Source organism: Spermophilus citellus (assembly GCF_964194105.1).
Source record: "Spermophilus citellus genome assembly, chromosome: 2".
Classification (NCBI taxonomy): domain Eukaryota; kingdom Metazoa; phylum Chordata; class Mammalia; order Rodentia; family Sciuridae; genus Spermophilus; species Spermophilus citellus.
The window spans coordinates 39403045-39422369 of record NC_138183.1 but is presented as its reverse complement, the minus strand read 5'-3'; the positions used below and the strand labels follow the sequence as shown (position 1 = coordinate 39422369).

The following is a 19325-nucleotide window of genomic DNA, read 5'->3' as shown; positions in this document are numbered from 1 at the left end:
TGATTCTGAGAAAGTTGTTTGATCTCACTGAGACTCACTTTTCTCATTATAAAGTAGAAATAAGGGACTCGGGTTGTGGCTCAGTGGTAGAGCGCTCACCTAGCACATGCGAGGTGCTTGGTTCAATCCTCAACACCACATAAAAATAAAAAAAAATAAAGGTATTGTGTCCAACTACAACATATATATATATTAGAAATAATAAATAGTTGAAGGATTGAAGTTAACCATGGTGCTAGGCATATGGTAGCATAATAGGCCAGTGGTAGCCATTATACTGAGCACTGCATTTTGATCATTTATGTACATGACAATGACTTTTGTTTTCTTTTTGGTTTATGTTGTGTTTTATTTAACTGTAATCAAAATAAATGAATGGAACATGCGCATACACACCCACACAAATTCAATTTGAATTCAATAATGACTTTTTAAACAAAATATATATATTTGAAATGGGAGGGGTAAAATTAAACTCTTCTTGCAGGAGAATAGACTAAACTACCTGGAAAGACACCTGAAGACAATATCTAAAAGCCATTAAGTCTTGCACATGCTAGGCAAGGGCTCTACTAAGCTACATCCCCAATCTGGGTGTTAATTAAAACAAAGTTAGAATTGGCTTATCCACCCTAAATCAAAATCTTTTTTTTTTTTTATTGGTTGTTCACAACATTACAAAGCTCTTGACATATCATATTTCATACATTAGATTGAAGTGGGTTATGAACCCCCAATTTTACCCCAAATGCAGATTGCAGAATCACGTCGGTTACACATCCACAATTTTACATAATGCCCTATTAGTAATTGTTGTATTCTGCTACCTTTCCTATTCCCTACTATCCCCCCTCCCCTCCCCTCCCATCTTCTCTCTCTACCCCATCTACTGTAATTCATTTCTCTTCTTGTTTATTTTCCCATTCCCCTCACAGCCTCTTATATGTATTTTTGTATAGCAATGAGGGTCTCCCTTCATTTCCATGCAATTTCCCTTTTCTCTCCCTTTCCCTCCCATCTCATGTCTCTGTTTAATGTTAATCTTTTCTTCCTGCTCCTCCTCCCTGCTCTGTTCATAGTTGCTCTCATTATATCAAAGAAGACATTTGGTATTTATTTTTTAGGGATTGGCTAGCTTCACTAAGCATAATCTGCTCTAGTGCCATCCATTTCCCTGCAAATTCTATGATTTTGTCATTTTTTATTGCTGCATAGTACTCCATTGTGTATAGATGCCACATTTTTTTTATCCATTCATCTATTGAAGGGCATCTGGGTTGGTTCCACAGTCTAGCTATTGTGAATTGTGCTGCTATGAAAATCGATGTGGCAGTATCCCTGTAGCATGCTCTTTCAAGGTCTTCAGGGAATAGTCCGAGAAGGGCAATAGAAGGGTCAAATGGTGGTTCCATTCCCATCTTTCCCAGGAATTTCCAAACTGCTTTCCAAATTGGCCGCACCAATTTGCAGTCCCACCAGCAATGTACAAGTGTACCCTTTTCTCCACATCCTCGCCAGCACTTGTTTTTGTTTGACTTCATAGTGGCTGCCAATCTTACTGGAGTGAGATGGTATCTTAGGGTGGTTTTGATTTGCATTTCTCTGACTGCTAGAGATGGAGAGCATTTTTTCATGTACTTGTTGATTGATTGTATATCCTCCTCTGAAAAGTGTCTGTTCAGGTCCTTGGCCCATTTGTTGATTGGGTTATTTGTTATCTTATTGTCTAATTTTTTGAGTTCTTTGTATACTCTGGATATTAGGGCTCTATCTGAAGTGTGAGGAGTAAAAATTTGTTCCCAGGATGTAGGCTCCCTATTTACCTCTCTTATTGTTTCTCTTGCTGAGAAAAAACTTTTTAGTTTAAGTAAGTCCCATTTGTTGATTCTTGTTATTAACTCTTGTGCTATGGGTGTCCTATTAAGGAATTTGGAGCCCAACCCCACAATATGTAGATCGGAGCCAACTTTTTCTTCTATCAGACGCAGAGTAAATCAAAATCTTGTCTATCATGTTTATATTTATATAAGTATTATATCAGAATGAAATGCCAGGGTGCTGGGCCCCATGAAAATGCCATTGTGCTTTAATTCTCAATACATCACATCTGAGTACATTAGTATTTTGTTTTCTTCGTACCCTATCTGTACATTATTATGGGAGCCCCAAGCAGAGCTAGGATTAGAATTTTAATCTTCTCCCCTCTCATCCTAGAGCTCTTTCTACTCCTGCATGCTCCATCATGGAACTCAGATAAAATTACATAGAATGAGTTCTTAGGAATAACCTTTAATTCCTCACTGATTAGAAAATAGATGAGAGAGAAAAGAAGCCTGGATAATAAGAAAGAAAAAGTGAAGAAGAAGAAGAAGGTAATAAAAGAAATAAGAACTGGAGGAAGGAGATATATAGAAAAGCCAAACACAGTGACACATGCTTGTAATTCCATCCCAGCTACTCAAGAGGCTAAAGCAATAAAGTTTGAGACCAGCCTAGGCACTTAATGAGACTTGTCTCAGAATAAATTAAAAGGGCTGATGTTGTAGCTCAGTGGTAGAGCACTCGCCTAGCTTGTGCAAGGTCCTGGGTCAGTCCCCAGTACTACAAAAAAGAAATGAAAGAAGGGGGGAGGGAGGGAGGAAGGGAGAAAAAAGAACTGGGGCGACAGGGTCAATAAACAGGTTTAGTAGGTTTTGGGGGAGAGGTTTGGGCTTCAGTGTTAGTTTAACTGTATAGCAGGAACCTTTAGACTGATGTTGTCTTTGTTATCTACTACTGTCTTTCCAGGCACACAGTTCGCTGTGGTCAGGCTGTCTCAGTCCACTGTTCTAACCCATGTGAGAATATTTTGAATTGTGGGCAGCATCATTGTGCTGAGCTGTGCCATGGGGGTCAATGCCAGCCTTGCCGGATCATATTGAACCAGGGTAAGTGGTATGCACATCAGCTAGGAAAGCTTGTGATTTTTTTTCTGGAATTATATGGCATGTGAATTATATTGCAGTAAAACTGTGTTATAAAAAAACAATGTGGAAGGAGGGTCAAGGGGAAGCAGAGAAAAACCAAATCCATAATGAAGTATCTATTTGCACTTTCAAGAATGTTTAAAATAAAAGACTAGTGATCAAATGTTGGCAAGTGTAGGTAACTAGAGTTTTCATGTATTGCTGGCAGATGTATAAAATGAGAAAACCACTTTGGACAATTTCTTATAAAATTAAACCTGTAACCAGCCATCCCTTTTTGCTGTTTTCATAACTAAGTCACAAAAACACTTGTATGGGATTATGGGAGTTGGGGGACAAGGGGGTGTTGTTTTTTGCAGTACTAGGGATTGAATCCAGGGTCTTGCACATACTAGGCTCCCTCCCCCCTTCTTTCATTTCTTTTTTGTACTACTAAGCTACATCCCCAGCTGCATAATATGTTTTTAATAAGAACCCCAAACTAGAAACAACAGCCAAATGTCCATTTATGGAAGAAGGAATGGATAAATTATGGTATTTTCTTTCTTTTTTTTTTTTTTTTTTTTTTTTTTTGTTGTTGTTGTTGTTGTTGTTGTTGCTGCTGCCTAGGCTAGCCTTGAACTCCCAGGCTCAAGCAACCCTACCTCAGCTTCCCCAGTAGCTAGGACTACTGATGCAAGCCATAGTGCCCAGCTAAGGCCTTTTTAGTCTTGATGCAGTTTGGGCTTTTACTCAGGTCTTTTTTTGTACAAATTTGTATCCTAGTTGAAGTCTTAAACCCAGTTGAAGACTTTTTGTCTGCATTAAATAAGGAAATATTTTGGTCACATGTAAAGCTTATCTTCTGTAGTGCTAATTCTTTTCAGATTCCCTTCATTCAGCCTTATTTAGAGATGTGTTAAGCATTCCTTCTGGATGTTCATTCATGTGTTTTGAAAATGCTGAACAGATTACAACTGGCAACAGAGTTCTTCCTCAGGACTGTTTTTGGCTCCCTAACACAACTTGTGACAACTTGTGCCCAAGTATAACAAAACTTTTTCAGTGGACACAACGTCTTTGTTTTGTATGTGGTGCTGAGGATCGAACCCTGGCCGCACGCATGCCAGGCGAGCGCGCTACCGCTTGAGCCACGTCCCCAGCCCCTGAATCTTAAACTCTTTATTTACAGTTGTTTGTTCATTACCTCTGAAAAAAAGCTTCTGTTCCGTTGGAGCCTAAACTTAGCAAAGGAAACATTGCTCTCAGATACTCCTATTTGCCTAGGGTTTATTTACTAATTCATTGATTCCACAAATATTGTTTCCTACATCTATATTAAATTTTTTGGGGGTGAATGAATGAATTTTAGAATGGGATTAAGTTGCACATTACTTAATTCAAGATGAAATGTATATTTTATCTAGATTATGTCTTCAGTGACTTGAGGCTTTCCTTTTCCCAGGTCTCAGTAGAAGTTTTTAGTTTTGTTTAGTATACAATTTTATTTTAGAAATGTTATTTCTAATGTTTTATTAGAAGCATTCTATTTTATTTCTTATTTCATATATATCAAAAATAAAAAGGACTGGGTATGTAGCTCAGTGGTAGAGTATACCTGGATTCAATTCATGGTACCATTGGGAGACAAAAGACGTGATGTTTTTATAATGTACATTTATTCTGATAGATTTTGTGTACAATAGGTATCTAAATTGCCCTTGGAAGAAGGAAAATATCATTAGATCTGCAGAATTTCAGTTTAGTTTCTACTATTCTGATCACCATTTATTATGAAGGATATACTTGCATAGGTTAATTTATAAGATAAATTTTCACTATAAAATAAAAGCATAAAGGGGCAGGAAAATTATGTACGTAAATTGGTACATATTTATGTATCAGAAACACTTATGCAAAGAGTATCAAATAGCTCAGTGATAGAACATTGGCCTAGCATATGTGAAAGACCCTAGGTTGAATCCTTAAAAAGCCTTGAATTCTTTGAAATTTTTCACTCAGTGTATTCATATTTAACAGAGAAATATATGGATTATTAAGGATCTAATACTATCTTGATAACTTTTTCTTAAAAAAAAAATTGAAGTATCAGGGACCTTTTTTTCCAAGTATTTTATGTAAAACCCAGAATATAAAGTATCATATCTGTACTATTTGTGTTGAGATGAGGATGGGTATCACTCTGATGTTGTTATTAGGGTGTGCTACAGGGGCACTATGAGATTGACAGAGCCTAACGAAGCCTTTTTTAAACTTATTCCTGTATAAAGCTATTAGGTGGGACTTTGAGCTCCTGTACAAAGCACATTAATTTCTGTATCAGGCCTGATCAGCACTTATGAAAAGCATTTTTTTGTTTTCTTGTTGATTATTTGAAATATTTTAAGAGCATCTATAGGTTATTAATCTGTTGTTTTTGAAATTGTGTCCTCAAGTATGCTACTGTGGCAGCACCTCCAGAGATGTGTTATGTGGAACAGACATAGGAAAGTCTGATGGATTTGGGGACTTTGGCTGTTTAAAGATATGTGGCAAGTAAGGTTTTACATTTTCTTCTATTAGAATAAAACTGAATTTTATGCAACAATTATGTAATAATCTGTTCTTTTTTTTTTTTTTTAAGAGGAGAGGGGGAGAGAGAGAGAGAGAGAGAGAATTTTTTTTTAATATTTATTTTCAGTTCTCGGCAGACACAACATCTTTGTTGGTATGTGGTGCTGAGGATCGAACCTGGGCCGCACGCATGTCAGGCGAGCGCGCTACCACTTGAGCCACATCCCCAGCCCCTGTTCTTTTTCTTAACAGGGACTTGAAATGTGGGAGCCATACGTGTTCTCAAGTGTGCCATCCTCAACCCTGCCAGCCTTGCCCACGGCTCCCCCATCTGGTGCGCTGTTGCCCTTGTGGCCAAACCCCTCTCAGCCAATTGCTAGAACTCGGAAGTAGCGGACGGAAAACGTGCATGGACCCTGTTCCTTCATGTGGAAAAGTGTGTGGCAAGCCTCTGCCTTGTGGTTCCTCAGGTAACTAATTTGTATAAAGTTGGCTTTAAAAATATTTGTGTCATCTGGGTACAGTCAAATACAACTCTGATCCCAGCAACTTGGAAGACTGAGGCAGGAGGATCAAGAGTTTGAAGCCAGCCTGGGAAATTCAGCAAAACCCTGTCTCAAAAAATAAAAAGTATTGAGCATATAGCTCACTGGTAGAGTGCCCCTGGGTTCAGTCTCCAGTACCAAAAATAAAACATTTTTATTATGTGGCAGCAATGACATTTTAGCGAAGTAGTATTAAAAACCAGTTATCAGTGTTCTTTTAAATATTATTTTCAAATTTGTGTAGGTACTCTGTCTTTACACTTACATTTGTCCAAGTGATCTCTCCAATTCAGGTATTTTTATTGTCAATTCTGGACAACTGATGAGATACTGATATGTACAATAAAATTTCAGCCTCTTAGACCATTCATAGAATGTTACTTTCTATAATAGTTACCCATGTAACTAAGGGTAAATTAAAATTATAACAATGTAATGTTCAGTTTGTAATATATATAGATACATATAACAATAGCATAAAAAGGGAGAAGAAGAATGAAGCTTTTTAGTAGTAGAGCATCTGTATCTCACTGGAATTAAATCCAAAATAGATTCTGATGAGGTGATTATGATAAGATTTAGAGCAACCATTAAGAAAATAGCTCAAGCCAGGCAGAGTGGTGCATACCTGTATCTCAGCAACTCAAGAGGCTGAGGGAAGAGGGTTGCAAGATCGAGGCCAGCTTCAGCAACTTAGCAAGACCCTGTCTCAAAATAAAAAAATAATATATTGGACAAATTAGTCCTAATTTTATCATCTCTAATTTCTATATATTAAAGAGGTCACTAGTGTAAAAAGTAAATAAATAAAAAGAGCTGGCAATATAGCTCAGTGGTAAAGTGCCCATGGGCTTTAACACACACACACACCACCACCCACTGGCCGCCCAAAAAAAGATACAGTGAGGCTGACCGTTAAAGGATGGAGATAGTACATTATGTAAACAGTAACCATAAGAAAGAGACTAAGGGGATATAATTTAGTGGTAGAATACTTGCTTAACATGCCTAAGGCCCTAGGTTCAACCCTTAGTACCAATAAAAAAAGAAAAGAAAGAAATAAGGGTTGGAGGGTACAGCTCATAGAGTACTTGCTTAGCATATTTGAGGCCCTGAGTTTAATCCCCAGCACTACAAAAAAAAAGAGAGACTCTGGGTGATCTCCAAGAGGTCCTTGAAAGAGGATTTGTTCAAAATCTTGTTTAGTTCAGTTAGTGCAGGCCACTCATTGCCAGATGTTCACAGTATTTAAAACAGTGAGATTATGGATTATGGCTTCTGAGTTATCTCTGATTCATTCCCCAGATAACTTCTAGAGTGATTCATTCATCCATGGCTACACTTTTAAGGGGATCTGAGTCTAATCTGCAGACTTGGGGTTTAAGGGCTTATTAACAAGAGTCAGAACTTTTTTTCCTTTCATGAAGTACTGGGGATGGAACCTAGGGGTGCTATACCACTTAACTAGATCACCAAGCCTTTTTATTTTTTTTAAGTTTATTTTCTTTTCCCAGCCCTTTCTATTTTGATTTTGAGACAGTGTCTCACTAAATTGTTGAGACTGTTGAGACTAGCCCCCAACTTGTGGTCCTCCTGCCTCAACCTCTGAGTGCTTGGGATTACAGGTGAGGACCCCCATGCCCAGCTGAAAAATCTATTTGCTAGTGTGGTGGCGCACACCTGTAATCCCAGCGGCTCAGGAGACAAGCTGGAGGATCATGAGTTCAAAGCCAGTCTCAGAGTGAGGCCCTAAGCAACTCAGCAAGACCTGTTTCTAAATAAAATATTTTAAAAGAACTGAGGGTTCTTTTTAAATATTTTATTTAGAAATAGGGTTTCTGGGGTTGTGGCTCAGTGGTACAGAGATCGCCTAACACATGCTAGGTGCTGGGTTTGATCCTCAGCACCACACAAAATAAATAAGTAAAATTAAGATATTGTGTCCAACCAGAACTAAAAAAAAAAAGTATTAAAAAGGGGGTGGGGGCACTGGGGATGTGGCCTGATGGTTAAACACCTCTGTGTTCAATCCCTGGTACACCTCTCCCCCCAAAAAAAAAGTTAAAAAAAATTATTCTTTGACAGGCAAAGCAGCATGCATGTCAGAATATATTCCAGTGACTTATGATAGACCCTGTCCTCCTCTGTAAAGACCTAACCTACCAGATGATGGGAAAATAAGGGAAGAAGCATTGACTACATCCTTCCCTGGACTCTGAATGTGGAATTGCAGGAATAGAGATGGAAGACCAGTATCATTACTGTATTTGGGAGTATGAAAATGAGTAGATGCAATTTTCATTCCAGCTCTTTTCATTTTTATTAAAGATTTCATTCATACCTGTGAAAAGCTGTGCCATGAAGGAGACTGTGGCCCATGCTCTCGCACATCAGTTATTTCCTGCCGATGCTCTTTTAGAACAAAGGTAAATCCTAAACAATGCTAGAGTTGTTGTTGTTGTTTGATTTATTTTGTTTATTCTAATTAGCTATATATGACAGCAGAATGCAATTCAATTTTTCATGTCTTTGGTTGAACACTGGGGATGTGGCCTGATGGTTAAAAAAAGTTGTTGTTATCAGTGCCTTTTAATATGGTGATTATGGGCTGGGGTTGTGGCTCAGTGGCCGAGCACTTGCCTACACATATGAGGCACTGGGTTCGATCCTCAGCACCACATTAAAAAAAAAAAAAAAAACAAAATAAAGATATTGTGTCCATGTATAACTAAAAAAGTATGTATATATTAAAATGGTGATTATGGGGGCTGGGGCTGTAGCTCAGCAGCAGAGCACTTGCCTCGTATGCGTGAGGCACTAGGTTCAATCCTCAGTACCACATAAAAATAAATAAAGATATTGTGTCCACCTAAAACAAAATATATATATATTAAAAAAAAGCAAATAAAATATAAAGGTATTGTATCCATCTACAACTACAAAAAAATTGTGATTATGGGAGGGGAGGAACCAAAATAACCTTGGTTTTATTAGTTTCACACTACATACGAATCTTTAAATCCAGCCAATGTATACTGATACATACTATGACTAGGATAGGTGTGAGGGGATTGCAGAACTCAAGGTTTAGAGGCACATAGCTGTACTAGGTATAATTATGAAAAGAGGAACAATAGCAGTGTCTCAAGGAGTTAGCCAACTAAGCCAGAAGTGGTGGCTCACACCTGTGATCCCAGCTGCTCTGGAGGCCGAGGCAAGAGGATCATAAGTTCAAAGCCAGTCTCAGCAACTGAGCAAGGCACTAAGCAACTCAGTGAGACCCTGTCTATAAATAAAATACAAAAAAAGGCTGGGATTTGGCTTAGTGGTTAAATGCCCCTGAGTTCAATCCCTGGTACCAAAAAAAATAAATAAATAAAAAGTAATTAACCAACTAAGAAGTTAGAGGAGCCAGATACGGTGGTGCACACCTATAATTGCACTCACTTGGGAGACTGGGGCAGGAGGATTGCAAGTTTGAGGCTAGCCTCAATAATTTAGCAATACTCTGTCTTATAGTAAAATTAAAAGGGGGTTTAGAGGGTGGAGGAGTAACTCATTGGTAAAGTGCCCTTGGCTTCAGACCTTTGTACCAAAAAAAGTCAGAGGGGACATAGTCCACAAGACTGTCCTCACTTCTAACCCACTTCAAGAATTTAGACAACTGCTAAAGTAGAACATTGACCACTCATTCCTGATATCAATTTCTGATACAACTGCAAGTTCACTGATCCATAAGACCTCCTTCAAGGCTTTGAATTTGTTAGGATGACTCACTGAACTCACTGAAAACTACTATATTCATGGTTGTGGTTTTATTACAAGGAAAGGATACAGATTAAAATCAGCCAAAGGTAGAAACCTGTAGAGTCGAGTCCAAGAAAGTACCATATGTGGAGCTTCTTTTCCCTCTTCCCTTGGAGTCAGAACAGTGTTACTTTCTCAGCATCAATGTATGATAGTATGCATGGAATATTGCCAACAAGGGAAGATCACCCAAGCCTATGTGTTTAAGAGTTTTTATTGGGTCTCGTGGGTGACTACCTACATGGCAAGTCTTAGTCTCCAATCTCTCCAGAAGTGACCCAAAGCTCCCAGCCTATTCAGTGTGGCCAGCCTACTCATAAATCATATTATGAGACTCTCCAGTGACCTAAGGCCATATGAAAATAATGACACCTGTTGAACATGGCATTCCATTAGGCTTAGAGATACCTCTCTTTGGGTAAGGGTAATTCTTCACTGTACCACCCTTGTATAAATTTCTACTTTCTTTCCAGGGTTGTTGTAATTTGACTTTGTCTTATAAAAGGAGCATCTTAACATTTTGGAGTTAGACTCTAGTGCCCCTTTCTATGTCTGAAGAAGGAATCTTTCCTGTGGAAGGCTTTTGGTGAAATACACAAAGTGATGATCTGTCTTGCTGTTTGATCTACTAGTCATTTCAGGGCATATTAGCAACTGTGCCAGTAGATCACAAGCTGGGGTGGAGACAATATTCTGAATAATTGGTTCTGTTTGTTAATACAGCCAAGGTCGGGGTAACAACTGACTTGCAAGTGAGTCTGAAGATGTAGTCCACAAATTGGAAGCTACAGTTTAGTGTAGGTAATCTTTAGAATAAAAGCGGAGAAAAAAAAATAAAAGTAGTATATATTAGTATGACAAAAAAGCATGTGTGTCCTTTTTTTTTTTTTCCTGAAAGAATTCACAGTATAAATTGAGAAGTATAGGTACTTTGAATGTCAATTGTAGGACCACTTTTGACTTTGTTAGTACCAGATTAAAATCTGTCCAAATTGGGGGTGTAGTAGAACATGTGCTTTAGTACACATGAGGCTCTAGGTTCGGTTCCTAACACACTCACACACAAAAAGGCTGTGAGATGCTGTAATTTAGTAATCATCAATTTAGTCATGCCCAGAGGTGCTCTTTGTAAACAAGGATTATAAGCAGAGTTGAGACATGTAAGCTAGAAATAGCTGCTGTTAATTTGCTTCTCTCTCTCCAACAAACCTATCCTTTGTTCTCTTGCTTCTCATTCACTCTCTAAAGTCATGCCATCTACAGCAGTGAGTATGTTCTTGGAAAGATTTGTGTAAATTGAATTTTTGCAAATACGTCTTTTCTGTAATTCCTGAAGAAACTCACCATCAATATAATTCTGTTCAATCATTAAGGACAAGTTAACCTTAAAAAACTGATAATCATCATGAAACATCTTTTGGAATGGGATGGGCTTTTCCACAGAATTGAGTTTTCCAGATAAATAAAGCTTATTTTTTTTAAAGTTTCAAAATTGTTTTATTTTCATCATTTTGACAGGGAGTCTTGAGAAATGTATGCTGTATCCTAGTACTATTAGTACTTCTTTTTTTTTTAATATTTTGTTTTGATTGTAATTGGACACAATACCTTTTTTTAATTTTTATGTGGGGCTGGGGATGTGGCTCAAGTGGTAGCGCGCTGGCCTGGCATGTGTGCGGCCCCGGGTTCGATCCTCAGCACCACATACAAAACAAAGATGTTGTGTCCGCCGATGACTAAAAAATGAATATTAAAAAAAAAAATTCTCTGTCTGTCTCTCTCTCCCTCTCTCACTCTCTCTTTAAAAAAAAAAAAAAAAAAAAAATTATGTGGTGCTGAGGATCGAACCCACTGCCCCGAATGTGCTAGGCGAGCTCTCTACCGATGAGTCATAACCCCAGCCCCTATCCTAGTACTTCTTAATAAAGAATGTTGTATTTAAGTTTTTACTGGTAATTCATTTGCATGGATTTAGGGAGCTCTGCCTTCCCCTGTGTCTTGAGGTCCTACTCCAGCATATAATTGCAGGAGCATTTACTTAAGTAGTTTCATGAGTTACTGTTGTTTTATATCTTTAGAGGGCATATGGGGAGCTTTTCATATCGTTGATTCCAGCCAGCCCTTTTTTTTTTAATCTTAAATGTTTATTTTCTAACCAAGAACCTTCAGTTTTTTAGACCTCTTCACGTCTGTTAACAATTCTAATAGCTGCCTTTTTAAATCAGTCATTATTGTTAAGAAGGAACGTTTTTATTATTTTGCTTGTATCTTGAGTACATGACCATCTATAAGTTACATCAAAACCAAATTCCAATGTAGCTGCTGGACAACCAGCCAGGCTCATTTTACCCCAAGTAAAATGCTCCCTATACAGCTTCACCATATGTTATATCCAGAATCATGTCTCTGCAAATTACATATGATAAGTCTTTGGAACCACTCAGATATAATTAAAACCACAATAATAAAACTTTAAAGACCAAAGATGTACCATTTTCTACTTTGCTACAGTTCAGTAACATTGCGAGGAGTGCTCTTGAGGGTCTAGAGCTGTTTGCCCCTACTATAAATGACACCAAACTATAACCTATTTTCAGTTCTATGTCTGCTCTTTGTATCTGCAGCCTTGTCAGATGACAACTCCTCTTTGCTTTGCATACCTTTAGCAGCCCCTTTTTTATTCAGACTTTATAATTCCTAACCTGCTGTGAGTTTGGAGACCAGGGCACAATTATTAGAATTGTATTTGCATGAAAAGTCATTAAACAGGAGGTCCTGTTGTAAGTAAAGCAAGTTAATTTGTTGGCTATTGTGGTATACAACTGTTGTTCCGCTACTTAAGAGGTTGAGTGAGGCAAGAGGCTTGTAAGTTCTAAAGATGAAGCCCCATGCTTGTGTGAGTCCCTGGGTTCAGTCCCCCATGGGGCAGGGGAAAGTGCACATTAATGTAATTGGGCAAGTTCCACACTAGTGAAGTTGATAATAAATAAATGACTGTTATATTTGGCATTACACTAAAGAGTGTTGTTTACTTACTCCTAAAGTAGTTATTGTTTCTTTTTCTCTTCCTATAGGAGCTTCCATGTACCAGTCTCAAAAGTGAAGGTATGACTGGGAAGGGTCATGAAAGAATTTACTGGGATGAAGATGATGCTTTGCATCTTAATAGGGGACTGAGTTATGTATTTGTCAAAATTCAGCAAAGATACACTTAAGATTAGTACATTAAATTGTATAACTTTTACCTCAAAAGGAAAAGAAATCACGAATTGCAGTTAATGAATTGCTAAAAATTTAGGCTAAGTATACTCATGTCTACAGCATACTTTGAAATTTTTTTTTTCCAAATATTTATTTTTTAGTTGTAGTTGAACACAATACCTTTATTTTTGTTTATTTATTTTTATGTGGTGCTGAGGATTGAACTCAAGGCCTGGCACTTGCTAGGCGAGCGCTATACCGCTAAGCTACAACCCAAGCCCCTGAAATTATTTTTAAAAATATTTGGTTAGATGGGTAAAAGAATGGATATAAAAAAAGTAAATATGCTTATGATAAAATCTAGTTGGTAGATATGTGGATGTTGTTCACTGTAAAATTATTTCAGCTTTTTTTAAAATATTTTAGTTGTGGATGGATATGATATCTTTATTTATATGGTGCTGAGAATTGAACCCAGTGCCTCATACATGCTAGGCAAGCACTCTACCACCGAGCCACAACCCCAGCCCTATTTCAGCTTTTTTATATGTTTGAAATTTTCATACCAAAATGTTTGGAGGGGCAAATAATACCTAATACTTGTTTTGTTTTATGTTTGACGCATAAACAGTCTTTACTGGGCTCAGACAGGAAGTCCATGGGTCTTGAAAAGACCTCTTTGTACATATGGTTTTCTTTTTGTTGTTTCGTCTTAAAAGGTTTTTTTGCCCTTATAATTTTTTAAACACTGACTATATAGTTGATCCCTTAAGGCTTGATAAGACTTGGTACCTGGAGCAGGGACACAGCCTTCAACCTTTTTTACCTTGAGTTTTAGATACTTTGAGATAGAGTTTTGCTAAACTGCTTAGGGCCTTAGTCTGATTTTCCCACTCAATTCTGGTTCTATCCTATCTTAGTAGCCATCACATAGTGTCGCCACCTTAAGAGCTTTTTGGAAAAGTGATAAAAGATAGCATGGGCAAAAATAAAAGTTTTTATTCTATTCAGGGAGAAAGCAGTATTGGTTAGGAAGGTTCTGCGTGCAAATAACAGAAAATCCAAGGAAAAATGACTTCCACAGTAAGAGAATTTACTATCTTATATAACAGCAATCTGGAAGCAGAACATGTCCAGGATTTCAGGATTCCAGTTCAACTTTTTTGTGATTTTCATGACTTTTCCTGGATATCAGTTAGCTACTGCAACTCCACACATTGGGTTCTTGCCCAACAGCATCTAAAAGAAAGAAGGGGAGACTTTTTATGTTGTATTTCTTTTTAAGAACAAGGAAAACAATCCTCAAAAGTCTTCAATACACTTTATATCACACATTCCTACTTAAACCTACCACTAGGAAAGGGGATAGAATTACCACGATGGTCTAAACTCTTCAACATCCTCCCCTGGAATGGAGGAACGCAAAATCTGAACAAAATTAAGGTTCTGTTAGCCTGAGGAAGAGACAAGTGGCCTCAAAACCAGATTCGAAATTTTGGTTATTAAAAACATAATTTGAGGAGCTGGGGCTCAGTGGTAGCTTAGTTGCCTGGCACGTGTGAGGCACTGGGTTCGATTCTCAGCACTGTATATAAATAAATAAAATACAGATCTGTAAACAACTAAAAACATGTTAGGGGTGGGAGGGACATAATTTGAGCTGGGCACAGTGGCATATGCCTATAATCCCAGCAGCTGGGGAGGCTGAGGCTGAAGGATCACAAGTTCAACACCAGCTTGAGCAACTTATCAAGGCCCTAAGCAGTTTAGCAAAACTCTATCTCAAAGTAAGAAATAAAAAGTCTGGCAATGTGGCTTAATGGTTAAGTGTCCTGGGTTCTATCACTGGTACAAAACAAAACATAATTTGAAATGTTCTAGTTTTCTATTAGTAGGTAAGGTTTCTGTCAATAATGGTAATGTTCTATGCATTTCCAGTAAAACTAGAAGAAGGGTTTTTTAATGTTATCTGTGAATTTAAAAAACATAATTTGAAAAACATAAAATAATGTATGTGTGTTGTGTGTGTGTGTGTGGGCGCACGCGCGCACCTGGGATTGGACCCAGGGGTGCTTAACCACAGAGCCCCATTTCTAGCCCTTTTTATATTTTATTTTGAGATAGTCTCTTGGTACATTGCCGAGGATCTCGAACTTGCAATCCTCCTACCTCAGCTTTCCAAGTTTCTGAGATTATAGGCATGTGCCACCATGCCTGGCTAAAATTAATATACTTTAAGGCTTAAAATATACATATATATATAAAATAAAAAGTGAAAATATATCCTCATCCTATTTTTTTCCCTCCTAATTTCACCCCTCTGATAAAACCACTATCAGTAACTTGTGGGGTATCGTTTCAAACAGCTTTCTGTATTTATAAAGAAATACAGGGGCTGGAGATGTGGCTCAAGCGGTAGCGCGCTTGCCTGGCATGCGTGCGGCCCGGGTTCGATCCTCAGCACCACATACAAACAAAGATGTTGTGTCCTCCGAAAACTGAAAAATAACTAAATATTAAAATTCTCTCTCTCTCTCTCTGTTTAAAAAAAAAAAAGAAAAATAGAAAGAAATATAAACCTACTACCATCGTTTTGTTTTTTCCCCTAAATTTAGGTTCATACTAAACATATTGTTTGCAAGTTGATATTTTCCCTCAATTATCTGTTAAACACATTTTTTCATGTCTGTGTATAGCTTTCCCTTGAAAATTATTTCATATTATACATCATCATGGCCCTTTGGGTGGTCATTGAAGAGGTTGTCTCCAGTTTTCCCCATTACTAATAATGCAGTAGCTATCCTATCCCACTTTTTAATTTTTTATGATGAATTTCAGTTATATGTGAAAATAGACCAGGATAAAGAACCCCCATACACCTATCACCTTTCATCAGTTGTCAACATTTTGCTTCTCTTGTTTTATGCTTCCTTCTGTCCCTATTTTTAGTTTTTGGGGAAGCACTTTAAAAGCAAATCTCAAACCTAATTTCACCCATGAATACATAAGCAGTCACTATCCTTTTTGTGTGTGTGTATTTTTAATTTTGAGATTAAGGTCTCATTAAGTTGCCTAGGATCTTGCTAAATTAGGTGAGGCTGGCCTCGAACTTGGCAATTCTTCTGCTCCAGCCTCCTGTGTTTTTTTGTTGTTGTTTGTTTGTTTGTTTGTTTGCTGGGATTATAGGCATGTGCCACCTTGCCTGGCTTGCTTAGCATGTTTTCATGGTTATCATATTGTAGCCCATATTAATACTTCATTCTTTTTTATGGCTATTTTATCAGTATGCCACACTTTATTGATCTATTCATTAGTTGGTAAATATTTGAGTTGTTTAGACCTTTTGGTTATTGTCAGTAATGCTACTGTGAACATTTTTATATATAAGTTTTTGTTTGAATGCCAGTTTTCAGTTATTTAGGATAATATTCCTAGGAGAGGGATTGGTGGATCCATTGGTATTTGTTTTTGAAGAACTATCATACTATTTTCCACAATGGCTGCTCCATTTTACATTCCCATCAGGAATGTATATTTATGTTCTTAATGGCCATTTTTATAGTTTTTTTTTTTTGGAGAATGATCTCTCTCTCCAAGTTCTTTGCCCTTTTTTTATTTAGAATGGTTTGTCTTTTTTATTTTGGTTATCAGTATTCCTTGTATATTTTGGATCCTAGACACTTTGTAATTTCTTACGTTACGTGGATTATTTTTACTTCCTTATAGTATCCTTTGATGAACAAAAGCTTTTAATTTTTATGAAGTACATTTTTAAATGTTTTTGTTGTTATTGCATGCACCTTTGATATTCTAGTCTTTTTTGTGTGTGTGCGGGGGATTAAATCTGTAGCTTCATACACACTAGACACACTAAGCAATTGCTCTACTGCTAAATCAATCCCATAATCCCCATCCACTCTTTTTAAAATATTTTTTTAGTTGTAGGTGGACACAATATCTTTATTTATTTATTTATTTATTTATTTTTATGTGGTTCTAGGGATTGAACTCGTGCCTCATGCATGTGAGGCAAGCACTCAACCATTGATCTATAACCCCAGACCCCAATGCACTTTTTTTGGTACTGGGGATTGAACTCAGGGGCACTTGACTACTGATCCATATTCCCATCCCCATTTTGAATTTTATTTAGAGACAGGGTCTCACTGAGTTGCTAACACCTCGCTGTTGCTGAGGCTGGCTTTTTGAACTCAAAATTCTCCTGTCTCAGCCTCCCGAGCAGCTGGGATTACAGGCGTGCACCACCATGCCCGGCTCCCCCCAATCCACTTTTGAAAGTATATATTGTGTTGTTTAAAATGAATTGCCAATTAAATTTTTCATAAATACATAGATCTGCCCATTTAAATATACTTTTTTCCCATACCTTCATCCATACTATATGTATGTATGTGTACATAATATGTATGTATGTGTATATTTTATATTATATGTATATACACACATACTTTTTTCTTTTCCCCAGTACTGGGGATTGAATCCAGAGTTATTCTACCTCTAAGCTATGTCCCCAACCCTTTTTATTTTTTACTTTACAACAAGGTTTCACTAAATTGCCCAAGCTGGCTTCAAATTTTTTATTTCTTCTACCTTTGCCTCTCAAGCTGCTGGGATTACATGTGTGCTCCACCACACCCAGTCCATACTATATATTAATCAGTGTTACTCTTTCTAGTTTTTGATAATTTGACAGGTAAAAAATGATTTAATTTGCTTTTTTTCCATGATTAATTTATTTACTTTATTACATTATATTTCTTCTAATTGTAGATACTCAAATATATGTTGAATGAATGTTCATATCTTTTGCTTTTTATCTTTTTAATTGGCCATCCAGATGCTACATTTATGTGTGACAAGCGGTGTAACAAGAAACGGTTATGTGGACGGCATAAATGTAACGAGATATGCTGTGTGGTAAGTGGATTTATCATTAGGCATAATTAGATTCCATTCATCTAGGCACCAGGCTGTAGAAACCTCAGCCATCTGGAATGTGGCTCAGATTTAGATATCAATAGGAAGGGCCTGTAGGCAAGAAAGAGCTCTCATAGTCCCCAAATTGCTCAGCAGAGATAGATAAAACATTTTTAGACCTCAGCCAGGTCAAGAAATCAACCAGTGGTAGCATGAAGGAATTTAAAAAGGAAAGACAAAAGACCTTGGACCCCAGAGCCCAAGACCTAGATGAGCACACAGTCCAACACACTATTCTGGGCTTAGCAACTTGTTCTTTGCATTTTATATACTCCTTGGGCCAAGTCAGTAGGCAAAATGAATATGACTTTTTTTTTTTTCTATTTGTCAGTAGACCTTTATTTGTTTGTTTGTTTGTGTGTAGTGCTGAGAATTGAACCCAGTGCCTCACACATACCAGCAAGTGCTGTACCACTGAGCCACAACCTCACCCCTAAGTATGGCATTTTACAGGAGTGAGTTACATTTATTTGGAATATTCACTTCTGTGGAATTAATTAAAGGAAACATAACTCAACTATTGATATATCTTATCGTATATACATATATGGGTGTGTGTCATATGTACATGACAAGATAACATGTACATATGTGATATATATATCTGTGAGTATATGTATATACACAAATGTATAAAAACAAAATAACAGCACCAATAACAAGGTAATACATAATTGTCATTTAAAAAAATGTATATATTGACAAGGTGAAGAATGATGAAATTGCGCTTTCTACCAAGATTGATAAGTCAGTGTTTGAAGGCCTAAATGCTTTTGATTATCAAAAATCAAGCATATGCAAAAGCAGTGATAGTGACTCACATGTATATAACATCCAGCTTCAGTAGCGCCCAAATCATGACTAATCTTGTTTTATCCATACCCTAACCGACTTCCTCCTCCCTGGTTATTTTGAAGCTATTCCTAGACATTATTTCATACTTAATTGTATAAAGCTTTGTTTTTGCAAGTTAATCTTATTTATAGAAAATATAAAATGGAGACCATTTTGTGAACAAATAGAAATCTCTCCCCTCAGGATAAGGAGCACAAGTGTCCTTTGATTTGTGGGAGGAAACTTCGTTGTGGCCTTCATAGGTGTGAAGAACCTTGTCATCGAGGGAACTGTCAGACATGCTGGCAAGCTAGTGAGTGTCTTCACTGTATACTTAGTTATGAGAGTTTCCTAGAAACTCAGGCATACTAAATTTTGAGATTTGTTTGCTTAGATTGATGTGCATTATTGAACTAAATCT

General features: G+C 37.2%; 2 protein-coding genes across 4 annotated transcripts in view; one reads left to right on the top strand and one right to left on the bottom strand.

Annotated features, from left to right (window-relative positions):
* Window positions 1-19325, top strand: part of NFX1 (nuclear transcription factor, X-box binding 1) — a 71556-nt gene that overhangs the window by 25228 nt on the left and 27003 nt on the right. For both annotated transcript variants that reach the window (XM_081272214.1, XM_081272215.1), the window contains exons 7-13: window positions 2788-2927; window positions 5402-5501; window positions 5772-5989; window positions 8393-8490; window positions 12946-12976; window positions 17931-18010; window positions 19109-19217. In XM_081272214.1, the coding sequence (XP_081128340.1) occupies window positions 2788-2927; window positions 5402-5501; window positions 5772-5989; window positions 8393-8490; window positions 12946-12976; window positions 17931-18010; window positions 19109-19217 (776 nt within the window). The remainder of the gene's footprint in view (window positions 1-2787; window positions 2928-5401; window positions 5502-5771; window positions 5990-8392; window positions 8491-12945; window positions 12977-17930; window positions 18011-19108; window positions 19218-19325) is intronic.
* AQP7 (aquaporin 7) overlaps window positions 10466-19325 on the bottom strand; it is a 56725-nt gene continuing 47865 nt past the window's right edge. Inside the window, exon 9 of one of the 2 annotated variants that reach the window (XM_081272406.1) lies at window positions 10466-10479. Coding sequence is in view for 1 of the 2 variants with exons in the window: in XM_081272410.1 (XP_081128536.1) it covers window positions 14272-14311 (40 nt within the window). In the remaining variant the exon portion in view is untranslated. Of the gene's footprint in view, window positions 10480-14256; window positions 14312-19325 lie in introns of those variants that run through there. The other variant, XM_081272410.1, reaches the window with a different exon arrangement.